Here is a 23,827-nt window from a genome sequence, read left to right as displayed (position 1 = left end):
GCAGAGACTAGTGGATCTGTATGAGATCATAGACAGACTGGTCTACATAGTGAGTTGCAAGCCAGCTAAGGCTATGGGGAGCTTAAAACAACAACAACAACAACAACACAACAACAACAACAACAACAAAAGAGTAATCTTTTGATCCTTCTAGGTCCGGGTAACTGTAAAATTAATACCATTTAAGCCATGTTTACATTCCACCTATACCACTCCTAGGAGTATACCTAAAGGTTTCTAAGTCAGTATTCCACAGAGACACTTGCACATCCATCTTTACTGCTGCACTATTCACAATAGCCAAGACAGGGAACCAGCCTAGATGTCCACTAACAGATGAATGATGGATAAAGCAAATGTGGTTCATATACACAATGGAAGTTTATTCAGCTGTAAAGAAGAATGAAACCATGATATCTGAAGCAAAGTGGATTGAAGGGAGATTATTATGTTAAGTAAAATAAGCCAAATCAGAAAGCTAAACATCATGTTCTTTCTTACATCTTGAATCTAGATTTGAATTTAAATATATACATATTACATACATTATGTATGAAATGAAAGTAGAAAGAAAACTATGGGAGAGAAGGGAGAGTTCTAAGGGTCATGGATGCACATGCTATGAAAGCAGAAGCTGGGACTGCTGGGGGAAAAGGGGGAATGGTAATAGGGAGTAAGCAAAAAAGAACAAAATATAATAATATGTATGACAATGTCACAACAAAATTCATTTCTTTATGTTAGCCAAAAACTTAATTTAAAAAATTCTTCTGAAAATAAAAGAAACTAAGACACTTCATCTCATTATTTAATATCTATTTTTCACTTCTAATTTAAAGTTTTACTTTTATGCTAGTCAGTTGGTTTTTAACCAAGCAGACACCATTGGGCAGTCAAACTATGGAATGAATATTATATAAAAGTTAAAGACATTTCACCAGGCTGGTGGTGCATGCCTTTAATCCCAGCACTCGGGAGGCAGAGCAGGAGGATCTCTGTGAGTTCAAGGCCAGCCTGGTCTACATAGTGAGTTCCAGGACAGCTGGGGCTATAGGGAGACCCTATTTCAAAAAGACCAAAAAAAAAAAAAAAAAGTTAAAAGACATTTCAAAGGGGTCTAATTTCATCAATATACCATAATTTGAAAAGATGGATGTGGTGAACTAAGGCCAATTTCTGCAACTGTTAGTTTCTGACTAACAAAACTTAAAATTTCAAGAATCATGGAAAGCAAATCACTCCGACACTAGCTAAAGAAACAGCCTCATCTTTTGGGGGGTTTACACACTACAAAGTTTTTTACATAATCAATCTTTAAGTTCTATGTTAAAAAAAATATTTTTATTGATTCTTTGAGAACTTGATACAATCTATTTTGATTGCATTCAGGACACCCTCTCCCACCTCCACCGCACCTTACTCTCCCCCCCCCCCCCCCGTGACTTCATGTTTTCTATTATTATTTTTCATTTTTAAAAGCCTATTGAGTCCAATTTGTGTTCTGAAAAAGCCTGGTCACCCTAATCAAGTTTTATATCCTTAAAGAAGACTGAGTCTTCCTCTACCAGCAGCTATCAGGGGCTAATAGATCCTCAGCTAGGTAGCCTATTCAACTGACAACCCTAGATGCTGTGCTACTTTCTCCTTTCATGACACATTCTATTGTTTCAGTAAGTGGGACAATAAGCATTATCTTTTATTTTAAAGGGCTTTGTTTTTCAGAAGTTTGAGTCAGAAGAAAAATTAATTCTTTTGAATACTCCTATTTATGACTTTGAATGGCATATTTTTTCAAGAATGATACAGTGCTGCACAACAGTTCCAAGAACTCTCTCTCTCTCTTTTTTTTTAAGCATAACAGTATTTAAGGACTCACAACTCTTCTTGCTCATGGGTTCAAAACAAATTTTTTCATGGGGAGGGAATGCATCTTAATGGGTAGAGTGCTTGCCTAGCATGCATGTAGCCCTGGGTTTGACCATTAGCACCACAATAAACTAGCACATGCCTATGATCCTAGCACTCTGAAGTGGAGGCAGAAGACAAGAACTTCAATGTCATCCCAAGTAACATAAATTCATGGCCAGCCTGGGATACATACATGAGTTCCTGTCTCAAACAGAAAATAATTAAATAACAAAACTTTGAAAGCAAAGCCATGGTTAGAATAAGTGCTTTAAAATTTAAAACATATCCCCCATCCCAATTTCATTTTACATTTAGAAATCTGGAATAGGGTAGTTACCCATCTTAATATGAAAGCATAAGGGACTTGCAGAAGATTTTGCAGCTGATTAAGAAATAAAACAGAAATGAAAATCTAAGATTCTAGGTGAATTTCACCATTTGGATTAAACAGCACAGGCAATTTTCCTGCCTTCAAAATTCTTTTGTTTATGCAAAAATGTGTCAAGTGCAAGTTCATTGTGATAACAGGACTGTTTCTTACTAACTGGTGGAAGAGGAGTGCAGTGTTATTCTTTATATTTTTATTTTTTATCTTTCCCTTCTTTTCCTTGCTGGAGAAACCAGTTACACACCATCTTTAAGAGACGGCTGCAAATGTAGGTCACTGGAAACAGCATCACACTTTTCCATGGTTTGTTCTTAGTCTTTAGTTTGCCAAAGAAGCTCTAAGTGCAGCTGCCAGGGGAGAACTTGGAATTTTAAGTAAGCTCTCCCAGTAGCCAGGGGGTTGGAGAAGAGTGAAACCCGGGGTCAAACAGCACATTTCTGGCTCAATAAGCACATCAGGACTATTAAATACTGAAAAGTGTATAGATAGTCTGATGATTTTGAGAAGAGATAAAATGCTGACAAGGAAATGACAGAAACAATGTGATTTATCTATCATCAAAGGGATGTCTAATATTTATAATTTTAATATGGAGAAAAGGTATACAGTTATAATAGTTTTAGGCAAATACAATATATATTATAGTTTTAGAAGATGTCAAAATGTAGGGAAATATTATTTGTAAGGTAGAGAAGCATAAAACTTAAAAAGTGAAATGGCAAAAGGGTCAAAGCATAATTTAATTTAGAGTGTGTACATTATTTTTTTTATTATATTTTTAATTAAAAAAAATTTTTTTTGGTCTTTTTGAGACAGGGTCTCTTTGTAGCCCCAGCTGTCCTGGAACTCACTATGTAGGCCAGGGTGGCCTTGAACTCACAGAGATCCACCTGCCTCTGCCTCCCAAGCACTGGGATCAAAGGCATGTGAGTGTGTACATTGTTTTTATTCCGCATTGTTAAGACAACTTTGGAGATCAGCAGAGTAGGACTGCTGAAAGGTTGGCCAGTGAGATGCTGCTTTTGAACTTCCTTCTGCCAGAACTAGGAAAACAAAGCTTGGCTCTAAGAAATTTTTGAATTTTTTTCATTCAGACAAACTAGACTGCCAGATTGTCCTGAAACATAGTAAGGATGGAGTACCACCCACTTTCAGGATTCTCACTTTTATTTTTTCTTAGTGAGCAGTGAAGCAGGTAGACAGCAAACACACATCCTTAAAAAGCTCAATACCAAGCTGATAGAAGAAAAAGAAAATGGTAATAATTCAAATATTACATTGCTTGGCAAAAATACTGCTCCACCTAATTCTTAATTAACAACTTCAATTTCAATTTAAATCAAAGAATCAAATAAAGCAAGATTTAAGATAAAAAGAATAAGATTTAAATAAGTGAGTTCAATATTTGGATAAAAGTTCTGGGACATGGAATATTGATTTGAAATCATTTAGATAATTATATTTTTACTTGTTGGCCTTAAGTTCATAAGAAAGAATTATAAAGATTTAATTTAAATTTTAACATTTTACTGTATTATTTCATTATTAAATATTCTGTTATATTAATTCATAAAGTATGGTTTGCTTTTAATAAATTATAACTTATTTTGTGGTGATTAAAAAAACATGGTTACTTTTAAATTTTGAAACAGTAAATATGGAAAGCCTCACAATTTAAAATATAAAATATTAATTTAATGTTTATTTGATGTTAGAATACACTGAATGTTATAAGCCTTTGGCAAACATCAAAATAGTCACAATACTCCTGAATGTAGTCACATATTTGTTCTGATTACAACATTTAATCTTGTTCGAAGTATCCCAGCTGACACTGAAATAGGGCACATTGCATATAAAAGATGACTAAAAAAATTAATGCAACAAAGAGTTCATCCTTTTCTGTGCATATTAGATACTGTAGCCACATGCATGAATATCATTCCTCTGGCATGTCATCACCAGCAAATACACAATCTAAGTTTTCAAACTGATCTCGCTATAAAATGAAATAACATTTAATTCTATTTTTGAAAAATTTCCTGAATTCCATTGATACATTAACATGTCTTCAAACTTAAAAAAGGAGGGCTGAGTGACGGCTCAGTGGTTAAGAGCACTGGATGCTATTGCAGAGGACCTGGGTTTGGTTCCCAGCACCAACATGGTAGTTTGTAACCATCCACAATCCAGTTCCAAGGGATCTGACATGCTCTTCTGGCCTCTGAGGGTATTACATGCATGGGTCCAGTTACATACATGCAGGTGAAACATGCATACAAAAAATAAAAATAAATTAAAAAAAAACTTTAAAAAGGTACATAATATAAAATCTGAATATATTCAATTTCTAAAGAAATATTTGTTGCATATCATTTTATTTCACAAAAGCCTACTTATAAATATATATTTCAATATAAAAATGGAATTTTCACTATTTTAGAAAATATTCCATAGAAAGTAAATTCTTTTAAAGGAAAAAGTTATCTAAAATGCACTTATAGTATGTGTTCTTTAAAGCTTTAGCAACATCATGTATATTGTTTGATAGGATTTTCTAAGGGGTATAATTTCTCAGTGCTCCATCTTAACGCTAACTTCCTGAAGGAGCTGTGATTACAATAGGCAGGAATATGTTTTCAAAAAATGATGGATAAATTGCTGGGTGGTTATATACCATATCCTACGCAGCTGATAGACCTTTTTAATCCTTTACTTGCCTTTTAGTTATACAGTTTCAAGATAATTATGGTCAATAAGATTGTCTTTTCACTCTTTTTCTTTCCTACCAGAAATATTTGCCTTGGTTATAAGTTCTAGAAATCTCCAATCATATATCACAAAATTAAAGCTAAGCAATTATAGCATTATTTTTCTTGCACAGTTATTCCCTAAACACTGCCAATTACTTGGTTTTGGTTACCCATTATTGAACTTTTTGATAAAAATGAGGTTTTAATTATGACTACTACTGTGTTAGGCATACTGAATTTCAGAGTAAATATGTAGAAAAGCCTACTCATTTATATTGTTATTCACCATTTCATTTTATACTAAAATATTTTGTTTATTCTTCTCAGAGAGATGCTAGAAGTGTTTCTGTACTGATATTATGAAAATATGAATAATTTACATGCTTATCACCCATATTTTTCTAGCCCATTCTATTTTAAGCATGCATAAATACTAACTGGACCACATTAAATATGCATATGTTAAGAACAACAGTGGCATTTTTCATCAGAAAATGAGAATGGCATATTATTTGTTTAAAATTAAATATTGTTACTCTTTCTTTTTGTCTTTTTGTTTTTTTTGACACAGGGTCTCCCTATAGTCCCAGCTGGCCTGTAATTTGCTATGCAGACCAGGCTACCCTTGAACTTACAGAGATCCCGCCTTTGCCTCCCAAGTGCTAGGATTAAAGGAGTGCACTACCATGCCCAGCAAAATACTGTTAGTCTTTCTTACATACCAAAGACAGGACATAAAAAATGACAAGATTGAGAATTTAGGCAGTATTACTGAGTGACAGAGTATATTTTAAGTTGATATATTTTCTGAGTACAGTGGCATGAAATTTAAGCACATAGATTGTTAAAAAATGAATCACTCAATAATTTCATGTATTATTGAACACATACCATCTTTGTGTACTCTTACTATTCATCTATGTATATGACTTAGTTGAAAGCAAATAATGTCATTACAATCAAAGCAGATAGTTTTATTTATTATTGTATGTACGCGATGTGTGCACGGGGGCCATGTATGGCATGCACATATATGGCACATGTGGAGGTTAAAGGACAACTTTGAGGAGTGCTTCTCTCCTCTATCTTTACAAGAGTTCCCGGATTCAACTCAGGTCACCAGGCTTGCAAGGCAAGTACCTTAACGTGCTGAACCACCTAGCTGGCCCTTTTTAAAAAAAAAAAAAAAAAGTTACTGAAAGTGATAGAAAAATGGATAAATGAAACATAAAAGAGGATACAAAGCTATTTTCTTTTTCTGGTTTCAATTCTGTCATAGTTTTTGTGTGCATGCATGTGTGCATGCAAGCTTGTGTGTGTGGTGGGTAAGCGCATAAAAATGTAAAACCCTAAGTGAACCTCCAGATCTGCAAAATGGCCATCCTAAAGGTGTGGAAGTTCCCTTCAATGCACTGATTTTGGGCCTGGGCAAGTGTGTGTTTGAGAGGGTACTTTAATCTAGCTGTTATGTTTTTATTTGTGAATTCATTATGATAAACTAATTAGCTTATTTTTTTTAAAAAGATAATTTCTAAATATCACAATCACTTTTATGGTTCATTGAATAAACTGTTGATTAATATTCTATTTTCATGAAAAGCAAACTTGGTATTTAAACAAAACCACTTGTTCTAGATTTCTTATGAAGGAAAGAACTTCAAACTGCAGTACCAAATCTATACTATCACAAAAGCAAAACTACTCCTTAAAACCATTAGGTTTTCATGGCAGCAATTATTATATCTTTGATTAAACAGTCTCTGCGGAAAAAGATATGATATCATTAGAACACACTCCTAAGTTCAAAACATCTAGTAGGGCAGAAAGTGACACAGTGGTTGTGTGGAGTTAGAAAGTGAGGGAAAAAGGGAGATGTCCATAAAAAAAGTGCAAAACAGGGCCTGGAGACACAAGTGTACTAGCTGCTCTTGCAGAGGACCCAAGTTCCATTCCCAGCATCCACATGGCAGCTAACCATCTGCATCTCCAGTTCCAGGGGATCCAATGGCCTCCATGGGCACTGCACACACATGATACAATTTAAATATGTACAGGCAAAAATTCATTTACATAAAAAAGATGCAAAATTTTTAGCTACGAGATTTGGAAGTACAAAGGTTACAGCTAGAAATACTTCATTGCATATTTAAGATAATGCTGAAAATAAAGATCTATGGTGTTTTTAATATACCAAAAAAAAGTGTGTGTGTGTGTGTGTGTGTGTGTGTGTGTGTGTGTTTGTGTGTGTGTTTTAAGAGATTTATTGTAAGGAACTAGCTCAAAGCAGTTGTGGAAGTGTACAATTCCCCACAGCCTGCAGGGTGAGTTTTCAAGGTAGAAACTCAAAAGTCAAATCTGAAGGCCTGAGGACCCTGACAACTGAAGGTGTTAATTCCAATTTGAAGACTGGCAGGTTGGAGACCTAGGGCAAGCTGATGCTTCAGTGCAAGTCAGAAGACAGGAAACAGCCAGGTTCAACCCAGCTGTATCAGAAAACTTCCCTTATGCACAAGATAATGAACCCTTTTATGTTATTCAGGCATTCAACATACTGGATAAGGCCCAATCATACTAGAGATAGCTATCATCTTTTTTTTTTTTTAAAGAAAAAACATTTATTTTTATCTATTCTTTGACAATTTCATACATGCATACATGGATCATATTCACCCTATATTACCTACTTACCCCCTTGGGAACCCCAACATTTCTCCCTTCTACACTCATGTTCTCTTTTATTATTTTATTTTATTTTATTTTGAGCTATCATCTTTATTCAGCATAAAAATATTGACATTAATTTCATCAAAGAATGTACTCAGAGTCAGGTTTGTGTACCCAAATGCCCTTGAGTATGGGGTTCATGTGCTGGAGCCTGAAGAATCTACTAAGAGTCTCACCCTTAAACAAGATTGAATCTCCCCTTCTCAGTATTCATAGGTTGTTAGTAGTTCCTTAGGTCGGGTTGGAGTTTCTTACCCACCTCCCCACATCTATACTGGGATATTTTTCTACCTGTGTGTGTGTGAATGCAACTAGATGCATGTGGAGATCAAAGGACAACTTCGTGGAATAAGTTCTCTCTTTCCATCTTTTCATAGGTTCTGGGGATCAAACTCATGTCATGAAGCTTTTATAGGAAACATTTTTATCTGTTGAGTCACATTTCTGGCCCACTTTTGTTAATTTGAAGGACATTTTTTTACACAGTATAGAATTTTGAATTGACTGTAGAATAAAACATTAAAATTTTTTTTACTGAATTTTGATAATTTTCAATATATATATATATATATATATATATATTACAGCTGGCCTCTATTAGTTACTTTTCTGTTGCTGTAATAAAGACACCATGACCAAGGCCACTTATAGAAGGAAGAGTTTATTTGGCTTATGATTCCAGAAGGATTAGCATCCATTATGGTAGAGGAGGAATGGTGGCAGAGGTGGCTGGAGTAGAAAGCCAAGTGATCACATCTTCAAGCAGGCACAGGAAGCAGAGAGTGACTGGAAGTTTTGGCAAGGCTTAAAAACTCTCAAAGCCTGCCCCCAGTGATGTGTTTCCTCAAGCAAAGCCACACCTTCTAAAACATCCCAAAACAGAGCCACCAACTGGGGACAAAATGTCCAAATACTTGAAGACTACCGGGAATGCTTCATTCAAACCAACATATGGTTTACAGAGTCTGAGTGGTGCTCAACCCCTCCAGTTTTGCTTCATGCAACATACTTCTCTCTCAGGATGGTACCACTACCTGTATTCAGCTCTCCTTGGCTCTAGCATCTCCAACATCTTGGGGTTTCCACGGCCAACCAGGCTTCAACTTCACAGCTTCAGGCAATGGCCTGTCAGGGCCTTTTTTATGCAGGGATGCCCCTGTTGCATGCATGCTGCTTAGCCTCAGTGGCTCTCTGAAATTGCAGAGGAAGAACTGATGACCCCTTTACTTTTGCAGCTTTCATGCCTCTAAAGACAGCACAATGTGAACAAGAATGCCAAGTTTAGCTGCCAGTTTGCAATGGACCCTGGCCAGCTTCATCCACATTACCAGCAGCTACTGTGGGTTGTAGTTTTCTAGAAGAAAACTCCTTAGGCTTTTTCCTTTCACAAGTTGGAGGCTGAGCTGGGTGTGGTCTTGCCCTAAAGGTACTTTTTTCATTGTTTAATTGCAAATCTCTACGTCTCTCCTGAATGACTCTAATCTCCTTATTAAAGAGAGCCTCCCCTTCAGCATATGCCTTGACTCCAACATTAATCTTCCCAGTGCTCCTTTCAATCCAAATAGTACATTTTGCATTTTTCTGCCAAGCTTGCTCTTTTTCATTGTAGATCTGCTTAATATTAACCGTTAATAGCCACACCACCATACTATGTTACACTGTTTGGAAATTTCCTCCACCAAAGAAATCACTCCATTACTTTTCAACTTAGCCTCAGACCAAGCTTTTAGGCTGGGAGCAGACAGCAGTCAGATGCTTTGTGAAAATTTCCCAGTTGCTGCTTAACACCGTATTTCCCTTTGGGACTACTTTGCTTCCAGCACTATTTTCTTCCAGGTCCTACTAAAACAGCCTGTTAAGCTCTGTTTACAGCATTCAACTACTTTTCTAGTCCAAACTTCCAAATTCTTCCACATTCCTCCAAAAAAACCACATGATCAGGTTCTGCACAGCAACACTTCATTTCTGGTACTAATTTCTGTATTAGTTACTCTTCTGTTGTGGGATAAGACACCATGACCAAAAAAACTTATAAAAGGAAGACTTTATTTGAGCTTATAGGTCCAGAGGGTTAGAGTCCATAATGATGGGGAAAGGCATGGCGGTAGAGGTGGCTGGAACAGATACCTGAGGGAAGACATTTCAAACAGGCACAGGAAGCAGAGAACAACTGGAACAAAAGGTTGAAGAACCTCTCAAGGCCTGTCCCTTGTGACGTGCTACCTCCAGCTAGGCTACATCTCCTAAAACTTCCCAAAACAGCCCACCAACTGTGGACCCTTGAATATGAGAACTAACACTTGAATATATGAACTAATACAGTTCTGTTTTTTCAAGCCATCTAAGCACTATTTATCTCTCTTCTCTCTACCCCTGTATAACCCTCCTGACTCCTTCCACAGTTAAAGTAACCCACATTTTCCCCATTTCCCCTGATTACACCTGTCTCCTATTATTGAAGTCTCTCAAGATTCTTCTTGCCCTTTACCCCCATGGTTCCTTTCCATTTTTCTGGTTCCTGCAGTTAAATCAGAATATACACTCACATCTAAGGATTTGGATCTAGGATACACAAATGAGAGAGAACGTATTGTTTTTCTGAATCAGTAATACTTCATTTAGTATAAAAGTTTATAGTTCATTTACAAATTTCATGATTTTCTTTTTTTTTTTTAAATTGCTGAGTAGAATTCCATTGTGTAAATATTTTCATTTACCATTCATCAGTTGAGGGACATTTACGTTGTTTCCATTTCTCAACTATGGTGAAAAGAACAACAAACATGGCTATGCAAGTAGGATGAGTCCTTTGGGTACATGCCCAGAAGTGGTATAACTGGATTATATGATAGATGTATTTTTAGTTTTGTTTTTTTTTTAAGAGTTCTCTGTAATGATTTTCATAGTGTCTGCACCAATTTGCAAACCCACCAACAGTGGATGAGGGGGTCTCCTTTCCCTGCATTCACATCAGCATTTGGTGCCTTTTGTTTTTTTTGACCTTAGTCATTCTGGCTGGGGTTAGATGAAATTTTAAAGTAATTTGATTTGTATTTCTTATATTACGAAGGATGATGAACACTTTTTTCCCTTGGTCATTTTAATTTCTTCTTTTGAGAGCCCTCTGTTCAGATCCATAGCAATTTATTAATTGGGTCATTTGCTTTCTTGCTTTTTGAGTTCTTTATATATTCTGGATATTAATCCTCTGTCAGATGTATAGCTGAAGAACATTTTCTCCCATACTGTGAGCTTACTCTTCACTCCATATTTTGTGTACTTTGCTGTTTAGAAGCGTTTTAGTTTACTGAGCTCCCATTTGTTGATTGTTAACCTCAATTCCTGAGTGACTAATGTCTGATTTAGAAAGTCCTTTCCTGTACCTATACCTTGTAGGGTCTACCTATGTTTTCTTGTAACAGTTTTAGCATTTCAGGCTACATATTGAAGTCTTTAATACATTTGGAGTTGACTTTTGAGGAGGGTTGTAGGTATAGGTCTAATTTCATTCTTCTACACATGGAGATCAAATTTTTCCAGCACCATTTGTTGAAAATGCTGGCCTAGTCACCTGATCCACGCTCAGCCTGTTTTCTTATATAATACAGGATAACCTGCTCAGGTGTGGCACTACTCATAGTGGATTGGGCCCTCCCACATCACTAACAATCAAGAAAATGTCTCACAGACATGGCCAGAGGTCAGTTCAATGGAGGAAATTCCTCAATTGAGCCATCTCCCTGCCCCACCCAGGTGTGTCAAGTTGACGACTAAAGCTATCTAGCACAGCATCTAATAACAAGATCATATGATTTTTGTCTTTATCTCCATTTATACGATTTATCATATTTATTGACTTACATATATTGAACCATTCTTACATCTCTGGAAAAAGCCTACCTGATCATGGTGGATGATCTTTTTGATGTGAGTCTGTATGTTATTTGCAATAATTTTGTTGAGAATTTTTGCAGCTACGTTCATTAGGAATATTAACCTATAGTATCTATTTTTTTGTAATGTCTTTTTCTGGTTTTCATATTAGAGTAATACTGGCTTCATAATAGGAGTTTGGGACTTCTCCTTCAGTTTCTATCTTTTAGAACAATTTAAGTAATATTGGTTGTAGATCTTCTTTGAAGGTATGGTAAAATTCTGTTGTGAATCCATCTGGGCCTGGGCTTTTTGTAATTGAGAGATTTTTATATTACTGTTTCAATTTACTTGTTATGGGTTTGTTTAAATTGTTGATGTCTTCTTGGATTAGCTTTGGTGATTTCCATGGATTTAGAAATTCGTCTATTTCTTTTAGGTTTGCAAATTCAACAGGTATAGATTTTTAAAGTATTCCCTTATATTGTTCTAGATCTTTTGGTGTCTGTTGTGATGTTTACTCATTCGTCTCTGATTTTGTTGATTTGGATTTGCACTTTCTTTCTTTTAGGTAACTGGACTAAGGGTCTGTCTATCATGTTTATCTTTTCAAAGAAGCAACTCCTAAATTCACTGATTTTGTTTTGTTTTATTTCTATTTCATTGATTTCTGCTCTGATTTTTGCTAATTTTTTTCTTATCTGCTGGGTTTGGTTTAATCTTGCCTTTCCAGATTTCTTGAGTTGTACCATCAAGTCATTTATTTGTGCCTCTTCTGATTTATTTATTTCAATTATTTTTATGTGTATGAGTGCTTTGCCTGCATGTATGTAAGTGCACCCATGTTGTGCCAAGATCACAAAGGCCAGAAGAGGGCGTTAGATCCCCTAGATCTGGAGTTACAGATTGTTGTTAGCTGCAATGTGGGTACTGAGAACTGAACCTGGGTCCCCTGCAAGAGCAGACAGTGCTCTGAACCACTGAGTCATCTCTCTAACCCTTCTTTCTGATTTTTTAAATGTAGTTGCTTAGAGATACAAATTTCTTTCTTAGGACTGCTTTTAATATGTCCTAGAGGTTTTGTTGTGGTATATTATCATTTTCCTTTAGTTCCAGGAATACTTTCAATTCTTTCTTGATTTCTTTTTTGATACAGTCATCATTCAGGAGTGTTATTTAATCTCCATGAGTTCATTTAGTTACTAGAGCTGTTGCTGTTGATTTTAAGTTTTATTTCATTGTGGTCTGGACAATGTCTGGAATAATTTCAGGCTTTTTGTATTTGTTGAGGGATTTTTGTGCCCCAGTATGTGGTCTATTTTAGAGAAACTTCCATGTGCTTCTGAATAGAATGTCTATTCTTTGGTGATTGGGTAGAATATTCAATAGGTATGTTTTAGGTTAATTTCATATATGATTGCCTTTAATTCATACATTTCTCTATTCTCTGTCCCATTGACCTGTCTATTGGAAAGAGTGAGGTATTGAAGTCACCTACAATTTCTGAGTTGGGGTTAACCTGTGTCTTGAATTTCTGAAGTACTGTCTCTATAAAATTGGATTGCACCAGAGTATTTGATGCACAAATGTTTGTCACTGTAATGTCTTCCTGGTCAATTGCTCCCTTGATTAGAATGAAGTTAACTTTATCTCTTCTGATTAATTTCAATCTGAAGTCTAGTTTTTCAGATATTGGAACTGTAATGCCTGCTTATTTCTTAGTGCTATTTTTGAAATTTTTTTCCCATCCTTTCACCCTAAGGTAGGGCAGGCATGAGCCACACACAGCTAGGCTCAGTAGATTGTGGAACATGCCACTCAGAACCTGCATGGTCCCCTCTGACAAGGGCTACTGTCCAGAGCCCTTGGATGAGTAGCTTAACTGGATGAGATGATTAAGTCAAAGGACAAGGAGCAAAAAAGAAATGAAAGCATAAAGAAAATGTTTCAAAAACTAAAATATTAGGTAGAAATTAAAAATGGAGTTTTCTTCCCTGTCACGCCTAGAAAACAATATCTAGTAGGTGTCCTGGTCCTTTGGTTCATGACAGGGAAGCTGTACCAATGACATCTCAACAATATGGTTGTCCAAACAAGGCCTGCATGACACTACCAGTTCACATGCCAGCATAGATATAGGAAATTTCACAATGGATGCTGAGAGAAAGAAAGAATTCTCTCCAGAGATGAACTCCATGACAGGTTATCCAATCTCAAGTAGTCAGTCCTAAACATATGCACATATGAGGAACACTAAATGGACTCATTACATGTGTGTGTGTGTGTGTGTGTGTGTATGTGTGTGTTTGTGTATACACAACAATTAAAGAAAAGTTCACAAAATTGAAAGGATGTGGGGAGGGTCATATGAGGAGTTGGAAGGGGAGAGGGGCAGGTGGAAATGATATAAATATAGTACTCATGCGTGAAATTTTCAAAATAAAATTTAAATTGTATAAAAAATGGACTTTGAACTGGGCGTGGCGGCACACACCTTTAATTCCAGCACTCTGAGGCAGAGGCAGGCAGATCTCTGTGAGTTCAAGTCAGCCTGGTCTACACATCGAGTTCCAGGCCAGCTGGGGCTATAGGGAGACCCTATCTCAGAAATACCCCCCAAAAATAGAAAAAAAAAAGGGTAAAAAAAAAAAAAAAAAAGGACTTTACCAGAGGACTTCCCAATTTCACAAATGGACTTCAACTAGCATGACCTAATTACTTCTCAAACTTCCCAATACTGCCAACCTTGAAAGTTGGTATTCGATGTATGAAGGTGGAGCGGGCATAAACATTCAGATCCCACCCAGAACAACAGGGCTTTCTCAAGTGCCTAGGGAGGTCAAAGTGCAACTCTCTGAATAAGGACATACTTGCCACAGCCATGACACCTCTTAGCCCAGGATCGTGGCCTAATGTCAGCAGAGGCTCCAGGGGCTGAGACTGCAGGTCCCAGGCTGGTATGCAATGTGCTGGGAAATATGTACTTTGTTCCCACATGATTACGACAACCCCCAAAAAAAAAAAAAAAAAAATGTAAAAAAAAAAAAAAAAAGGACTTTACCAGAGGCACAGTTAAACAAAGGAAGTTTCTTTCGATTTTATGACAGTATTATTTTGTAAAGCTTGATCACTACAAAAGAATCAGGTTAGTATCAAGTTTAGTACTACAATACCTTATAAGCTTGAGTGTGCAAGTCTGTTGCTGTCAGTGACTGATGCTAAAAAATAGTATTTATTATGCTACTGATTCCTTCCAAATGATGAAATAGTTTAGGTCTGGAGTTTGCTCCAAAAATCCATGTTTAAAGGCTTGGCTGCCATCCTACAGTGCTGTTAGGAGGTATTACACCTTTAGGAGATGGAACCTCCAGGAGATACTAGGATTCAGGTCTTTCTTCCCCTTTACTCTTTGCTTCCCAGTGGCCATGAGATAAACAGACCTTTTCTGTCATAAATCTATCTCCCCATGATGCACTGTATTACCACAAACCAAAAGCAACGAGGCCAAGTGAACACAGATTGAAAACTTTGAATCTCTAAGACAAAGCAAATCCTTCTGCTTTTAAAGTTGATCATCTCAAGGATTGTGTTATAGCAATGGAAAGCTAGTTAATAAAAATGCCATCCATTTGCCAATTTGTTTACTATGTGGTAAAAGTGTTCTGATGATGAACTCTATTCAAATAATGGCTTAATTGGCATCCTCTTCCAAACAAAGGAATTCAATATTCTACAAGTCAGGATTGTCCTCTGTAAGGTAAAAAGCATTCTTGCCTTATAAAAAAGATCAGTGAAGTGATCAAATATTTATTATTATTGCTTATTACTTAGAAAAGAATCACTTCTGTTTTTCTCAAAGCAAAACAATATTAAGTAAAGATAATTTCTGTAACTTTCTTTTGATTTGTATCTTTAGCATTTTGTCAATATAATTGTCAGACATTCTACAGATGTCTTCACTTAATTTTTTCAGAGTTCTCTTAGTAGCACAAATACATAGAACAATACTCAGTACATATAACAATAAACTATTGTTTATTGACCTAAACTATTTTTAATTTATGTACCTTTAAATGTCTTTATGTAGGTTTTGAATAAAACTATGACTTCAACTTTGCAGTAAGAATGACAAATATTATAATCACCTGGACTGAGTTTATTCTTGCGTATGCTAAATAAAAACATGAAATAATAAAAATATCATAAAATTTGATGATTACAAAAATATCACTTTCATTTAAGACTCCATTATTTGCTTTACTACATGCTCCTGATTTCCTATACTTTTACTTAATAAAATTGCAACATTCTTTTAGGACTCTTAGGGGAAGAGTTAATTCATACTCTGGGGGTATTAGAGAAAGGCTTAGGCTCTGGGAAATTTGCATGAGCATAGTAAAAGATTATTCATGTCACAATGTGAGAGTTATGACTAGAAGTAAAAAAATTAGAGGCTGTTTCTCCCTTTTTCAGTTAAGTATTATAAGCTAAAATTACTTTCTATCAAACGTGATTTCATTTGGTGCTAAGTTTCAAATAATTTATTAATATTCTTCCACTTCCATTTCACATTAAAAACAAAACTAAGAACATTAATTAAAAACAAAACTCTATGTTCAAAAATTTTGATTTTTTTCATTGAGATAAAAAAACATATAGCCAGGTGTGATGGAATATACCTGTAATCACGGCTGAGACGGGAGGATTCTGAGTTCAAAGCTAACCTTTGTTACATACTAAGACCAAAACCAAACCAAATCAAACCAAATCAAAACACCAGAAGAAGGGCCAGGAATGGTGGTTCAGGCCTGTAATTCCAGTACTCTGGAGGCTGAGGCAGATGGAATACTATGAATTTGACGCCAGCCTGGGCTCTAGGGTGAGACCCTGCCTTGAAAAACCAAAGGGTCCCATTAAAGTATTTAAATATAGGTTATAAATAAATATGCCCTGCTTATATATCTTTTTTCACATGAAAATCAAAACATATATTGAATTAGCACATTATCCATACCTGTAAAATGTTGGCAGGGTTTTCTTTAGCAGATGCAATTAACAAAGTATGCCCGTTGACAACTCCCTCTGCCAGGAAATACTTGAAGAGCAAGGGCGAGTAGATATTAAATTTATCCTCTTCTGAAAAAAATTTGAAAAGTATATTAGCATCCCTGTGTACTCAAACATGTTTTTGCATTGTTTTCTTTTTAAAACAAGTAGAAAACAAGTATGTGACGTGAGGCAATGGATAATGCTTTCCTTAGGCACAGAGTGAGACCAAATGATTCAAAGGGGGATTTTTTAATAGAGATTTTTCTAATTCCAAAAATCATTCTCCAACTACTACACTGTTTTGAAACTCCAAAATAAAAGACAAGTTGTTGCTCCTGGAGCTGATTCTCTCCTTTCACTGTGAGTCACTGGGATAGAACTCAGGTTGTCAAGCTTGGTGGCAAGCACCTTTATCTACTGAGCCTAAGTGAAGATTAAAAATAATTATTACTGTCTGCATGTGCATGATGTGTGTATGGAAGTAGGGGGTGTGCATGCCATGCAGTGTGTGCAGAGGTCAAGCGATACCTTTGTGGGTTCAGTTGTTTCCTTCCACCTTTACCTGAGTTCTGGGATCTGAACTTGATGGGCAGGCTTACACAGCCAATGCCTTTAGCTGGTAGGTAAGCAAGCCATTTTTCCAGCCCTATGTATTCTAATAACATTAACAAAACTATTCCTTGATAGTTCATTTTGTCAGGCACTGTACTTCCTTAAAATTTCTAATTTTTAAAATTTATTTTCTGTTTATGTGTGTATGTGTGTACATGGAACATGGTGTGGCAGTTAGAGGGCAAGTTGTTGGTTATTTCCTTCTACTACGTGGGGCATAGGGATTGAACTTGGGTCATCAGGCTTGGGGGCAGTTACCTTTACCTGCTGGCCCAGGCACTGTACTTCTATAACAGCCATTATTACCCATCACAGCCTGTAAGTTCATGTATTTACTTCATGTCATAATAAGTAATAAGTAAGCAGTTAATTTATATAACCCCTGATGACTAGTATTTATAAAATTTACAAAAGTGGTACTAAGTCCACATTCTGGTTTTGAGCTCACTTTAACAATAATTTAAAATTGAAGAGTGAATTGGTATCAAGTGTTTTCCCAGTAAAAAATTCTCTGGATTATGTTATTCTCTTATACTTCCCTTTTTCTACTTAAACAATTATGTGAAGATTCAGGAGTTTTTGTGAGGCAAAAATGTGTCATATTTTTGAGATTTATGTAAAAATGAATATAACTCGGCTGATCTTTTCTTTCTTAACATTGGTCATAAGCTAAGTGGTCACATTTATATATCACTTTTTCTTCCTTTAACGGCTGAATACAAGGAGACAAGATACATTAGTAATTTTATTTATCATCTAAAATAAGCCTTAATCATTACTAATATATTCAACAAACAAGAACTCCTATAGGATATCAGAAAGTCATTGCCAATATCTGTAAAAATTAAAAAGTACTGGGGCTGGAGAGATGGCTCAGCGGTTAAGAACACTGGTTGTTCTTGCAAAAGACACAGGCTCGAATCCCACCACCCACATGGCAGCTAACAACTCTCCGTAACTCCAGTTCCAGGGGATCTGACAGTCTTTTCTGTCCTCCGCGGGCATCGCACGACATGGGTGCACTTACCTACACACAGGCAATACATGCATACACATAAAAAAATAATAATTTTTTTTAAAAAATTGAAAAAAATTAAAAAGTGCTGAAAACAGAAATGTATTTCACAGTAGGAACCTGTGGCAGTGCTCTCTGAAAGCAGCCTGTGAAACAACCTGTAGTTCTAACTGTAAAACCTGCAAACATACCACTTCAAAACAGGTATCTGGAGCCAGTGGCACATGATAGGAAGCAGGCAGCAACCATAGCAATTTCATTTGGAAGTACAGTGCCCATGAACTATAAAGGATTTCAGGCTTGGGGCTTTCTAACCTAAGAATGCCCTTATTTTCGCTAATTCCAGCAACATTACAGCTTATCCTTCTCGACTTGAGATGGAAGAATACAAAGGTCAGAATTGTCAAAGAGGGAAGAAAAAAAAACAAAAGCTGAGTTCCAGGGGAAAATCCTAAAAGCAAGAATGCCTCCAAGGGAAAATATGATTATCTGCTGTGCCAAATTCTTGGCTGATCACTCTCAGCCTGGTGCAAGAAGAGTGCTCAGGACAATAAACTCAGGCATGTGACTCCCAACCTAGGATGAGCCTGGATTGCAGAACACTGAATCTTGCTGGCTGAGTTGCCAGAGGGCAAAACTCAGGGCTCAAGGTCAAAGGAAAAATAAGCCCCCAAATCTGAATGCAAACTGTCCAGGGACTTCTGGGAAAAATGGCAGACCAAAAGCTGCCCCTGTGAGACCAGGTGAAGAAGAGTCAGAATGAGAAGAATGAAACTCTATTCCAAAGGAAGAAGAGCTTCCGAATCATAACGGTAATGACAAAAACCGAAAATTATGGTTAAAAAGAGGATGGTATGGAAAGGAAGCCAACCCAGAAACATCTTGAGCCATGAAGCGCAGTAGCAGGAGCAGGGGAAGCAAAGGCTTCATCCAAATGATAAGCCTAGCAGCCCAGTAGGATTGAGAGTTCTACCTGCAGGCCAGGCCCAGGGTTCTTGTGAGCCTCAGGTCCAGGTACAGCTTTAGGTGATGAGGACTCCTGGTGATGGAGAGGAAGTAGAGGTATCCTATTTGTTACCCTATGACTTGGAGGGCAGGGGCTGGGCACTAGTTTGAGAGGGGACTTGCTGTTTAAAACTGAGCTACTCTGCTGACCCAAGACAAGGGAACCTGAATTTAACCTCCCAACTGTAGGAGGGGAGAACTTAGAAGGCAGTTGTGGAGTGCAGGGAGGCCAGACTGACAATCAGACGTATACTGTCTAGTATAAGCAACAGAAGATCATTTCCGGCAATGAAACACAGTGGCCAGGAGCAAACCTACCCCAGATAACACCCCTGAAGTCTCATAGCTGAGAGACCGAGGCCAGGAGGTGGATCAGTCTCTGGAGCTCCACATGAACCACTCTCTCTGTAGAGTCAGAGAACTCTGAAGCTCTAGCAGAGTACTTGACACCCATGGCCACACTCTTTCAGCAGCGTGATCTACACTTAGGAAGTCTGCAAGGTACAAAGGTTCCTACCTGTACAGCTCTCAGAACTGCGGTTGTTTCCCCTCACTCCTTTCTTATTTGGGGGATAGCCATTAGTCACTTCAGTGGTAGAATCCGGGGACTATCAGGGAGGTCTGCACAGGTCACAGGCTGCAAAGCTAAGTATGGGCAGCAGGTATTCCATGAAAAGAAGCTACGACAGTGAAGACCGCTCTAGAGAAATCAACAGTTGTCTGATAGGCTCAACACCAGCATAAACCATAAGACAGACAAGAGTCCACAAAGTCAACTGACTGGCACCAGTGTGCAATTTTTGAGGACACAGACCCATACTATTTTCAAATTTTATTTCTTATGCCTCTTGTGCTCCTCTTTCCTTTCATTATACCCTTAGTATTTTTCACTTTATCATTTAAAAGAAGTTTGTTTTTATTCATTTCTAATAGCATTTATTTATTTTACAGCTTTGGATTTTTACAACATTTTATTTTATGCACGTTTGTGTGTTTGTGTGTTTGTGTGTACAGTGTGTATGTGACATGTGTGTGGAGGTCAGAGAACAACTTGCAGAACTCAGTTTTCTCCTCCCACCAAGTAGATCTCAGGGATTGAACTCAAGTCCTCAGATTTGGAGGCAAGTGGCTTCACCTACTGAGCCCCATCGGCAGCATGTGTTTTTCTTCTTCTTTTTCATCTACTCATCTAATTTTGTTTACATCTTTTTCATTATTGGGAAATCTTTTTTTCTTTTCTTGGTTTTCATCTTTTTAATCCTGTGTCCCCCACCTTTTTCTTTCTATTATACCTTCAGTAGAATTTGGGCTATATGATTTCTAGCTGCTATAATTTTATTTTGGATTACCTTTCTCATATTTGTCTAATTTTGTTTTGGAACTTCCTTGGTGTTGGGAAATTTTCTCTTCTATTTTATTTTATATTTTAATTTTTTCTGATCTTTTCTTCTCTTAGATCCTTCCTCACTTTTCTTCTTTTTTCTTTTCTGTTATTTTATCTTGCTTCTCCTTTCTTTTGCTCCTTTCCCTACATGCCCTCTTCTTTCACCAAAAATTCTACACACACCCTACATAAATTTTCATTTCTTAACATGCACTATATTGGCATTGCCATTTTCTGGTTTATGGGCATTGATTATGTATTGGTGGGCTTTAACCAAATGTAATTGCATTCCTAGACCTTGCATGGTTTGATGTTGCTGTTTTAACAGTTTCCTTTCATTTCCCCTTTCTGAGTGGTATGGGGATTGTACCCTCAAGAGTAGTTTGCTCAGTAGGAGGAGCTCCCAATAAAACTGGGATCTACTCAAACCAACCTATGTGTGAATCACAGCAAAGAAACAGGAACCATGGAAAAGTAAGGCAACATGACTCCTCCAAGACAGTAACTCATTAATTACTGAATTCAAGACAACTCATCCAATAACAAATTCAAAGACACCGAAATGGTAAAAATGCTGGATGAAGATTTTAAAGTTTAAGGTAAAATTGATCAGTGAGCATGAAGATACTACAAACACGCAGATGGATTTAATCCAGGACCAGAGAGGAAGGTAAACAATAGAGAGAACAAAGCAAAATGAAAGAGAGAAAAAAATCAGCAACATGGGTATAAAAGTTGGCAAAATGGGAGACAAATTCATCAGACACAGAGATTTTAAAAATGACAGAAATGAAAAATTAAATGCATCTAAAAACAAAAGTGCTTGTTATACACACAGAAGGACTTGAGTTTGGATCACCAGCACCCATTTAGAAAGCTGGGGATGGTGACAGGTGCCTGTAATCATAGCTCCGAGGAAGGAGAAACAGGTAGAACTTGCTGGCCATCAAGGTTCAGTGAGACCTTGCCTCAATTAAGGTGGAAGGAGATAGAAAACACATATATCAACCTCTGGACTCCACATGCATATTCACATGAACACGAACACACACACACACACACACACACACACACACACTATATATATGTAAGTAATAAATAATGAAATACCTTGGAATAAACTTAACTATGGAAGTCAAAGACCTTTATAGTGAAAACCTGAAAAGACTGATGAATGAAATGTCATTAAATTAAAAGGCTTTGGTACAGGCTGTAGGACAGAGGAAAAAATCTTTACTAATTACACATCCAAGAGAGGATTAATAGCCAGAATAAGCAAAACACTAAAAAACTAAGCAAGAAGAAATCAAACAACCCAACCAACAAATGGGCTAATCATATAAAGAAAGTTCTCAAAAGATGAAAGACAAGAGGCTAATAGACACATGAAAACATTCAACATCATGAGCCATCAGAGATAGGCAAATTAAAACCACATTGCGATTCCATCTCACTCCAGTCAGAAGGCAATTCCCAAGGAAGGAAAAGAGAACCTTAATATACTGCTGGAAGGGATATAACTTAGTATAGCCATTGTGGAGGTTTCTCAGATTAAGACTAGAACTATCATATGACCTAACTATAGTACTTTTGCAAAACTCTAAGTCAACATATCAGAGAGAAACTTACACATTAATGTTTTGTGCAGTACTATTCACAACAACTAAGTTAAGGAACCAACCTAGGTGTCCATCAATGGAGGAATAAGAAAATGTGATATATATGTATATGATATATATGTATATATGTATATGTACATTACATATAAATGCAATGGAATTTATTTAGATATAAAGAATCAAATTCTACCATTTGCAAGAAAATGGATACAAGAGAAATGGAGATTATAATGGTTAGTAAATTATGTCAGTCTTAGAAAGACAAATATCACGTTTTCTCTCACTTGTGGATCCTAGGTTTTTATACATCTGTATATATATAAAATCATATATGCAGATATGACATAAAAGTAGAGGTGAAACTGTCTAAGAGAGTGGAGCAGACGGGAAAGAGGAAGAACGGGGACAGGAAGGGTTTTGGGGGGAATATATTCAAAGTACGTTATTATATGCTTGGATGAAAGTGTTCTTAGGAAACCCAGAATCATATACAATGAATATACACCAATAAAAATAATTAAAAGAAAAAGCCAAGGCTGGGGATGTAGCTTAGTGGTAGAATGGCCGTTTGCACACACAAGGCTCTCTATTTGAACTGTAACACAAAAAGTAAACTAAATAAAACAAAGTGAAATCCTGTAGTCACTGACAAAAATTTAAAGATGGTTAAGATGGTCAGTAAGTAAATAAAAGTTCAGTTCAATATTTAGCTATTTAGTAAACTATATGTGAGAGTTAACCTTCACTGTCAATTGGACTGGATTTAGAATTACCACACCTTTGGGTATGTCTATGTGGGTGTTTCCAGGGAGCTTTAACTGAGAAGGAGAGAATCATCCTGAATGTGAGGGGCACTGTGTTATGGGCTGGAGTCTCAGACTGAATAAAAAGGAGAAAGTGAGTGGAGAAACAGCATTCATCTCTTTGCTTCCCGATCACAGACACAACGAAATCAGCTGCCTGGTGCTCCCACTCCCACAGCTGGAGCCACTCTCACTACCCGGCCTTCTGCCATGATGGACCATGACCTCAAACTGTGAGCCAAATAAACCTTTCCTTCTTTTTTTAAAAAAAGTTTTTTTGGATTTATTTTCTTTCTATTTTATGTATATGAATGTTTTGTCTGCATGTAATTAAGTATGCTGGTGTCATGCAAAGCCTGAGGAAGCTGGAAGAAGGCATTGGATCCCCTGGAACTGGAGTTATGGAAGGTTGTTAGCCACCATATGGGTGCTGGGAATTGAACCCAGGTCCTCTGCAAGAGCAGCCAGTGCTCTCACCTGCTGAGTCATCTTTCCAGCCCCAACTCTTTCTTCTTTAAGTTGCCTCTGCCAGATATTTTGTTACAGTGACTAGAAAAATAACAAATGCACTCTGACTGGATGGGAGAACCCCATGTAACCAGGCTCAAAGGACATCTCAAAGTCTGAAAAACTGTGCAGATTTCATGTGCTACACATTGAAGTGACAGTTCATAATTTAGGTTTAGGCCATGCA

The 23,827-nt window shown here is 36.8% G+C and overlaps 1 protein-coding gene across 4 annotated transcripts in view; it reads right to left on the bottom strand.

Annotated features, from left to right (window-relative positions):
* Elp4 (elongator acetyltransferase complex subunit 4) overlaps positions 1-23,827 on the bottom strand; it is a 243,539-nt gene that overhangs the window by 198,671 nt on the left and 21,041 nt on the right. For 3 of the 4 annotated variants that reach the window (XM_029555168.1, XM_029555157.1, XM_008851331.3), the window contains exon 3: positions 16,661-16,782. In XM_029555168.1, coding sequence (XP_029411028.1) covers positions 16,661-16,782 — 122 coding nt within the window. The remainder of the gene's footprint in view (positions 1-16,660; positions 16,783-23,827) is intronic. The other variant, XM_029555164.1, reaches the window with a different exon arrangement.

The sequence above is a fragment of the Nannospalax galili genome, unplaced genomic scaffold, assembly GCF_000622305.1.
Source record: "Nannospalax galili isolate Female #2095 unplaced genomic scaffold, S.galili_v1.0 scaffold11, whole genome shotgun sequence".
In the NCBI taxonomy this organism is placed as follows: domain Eukaryota; kingdom Metazoa; phylum Chordata; class Mammalia; order Rodentia; family Spalacidae; genus Nannospalax; species Nannospalax galili.
Note: the sequence above shows the minus strand (reverse complement) of the source record. Positions and strands in the feature narration are given on the sequence as shown.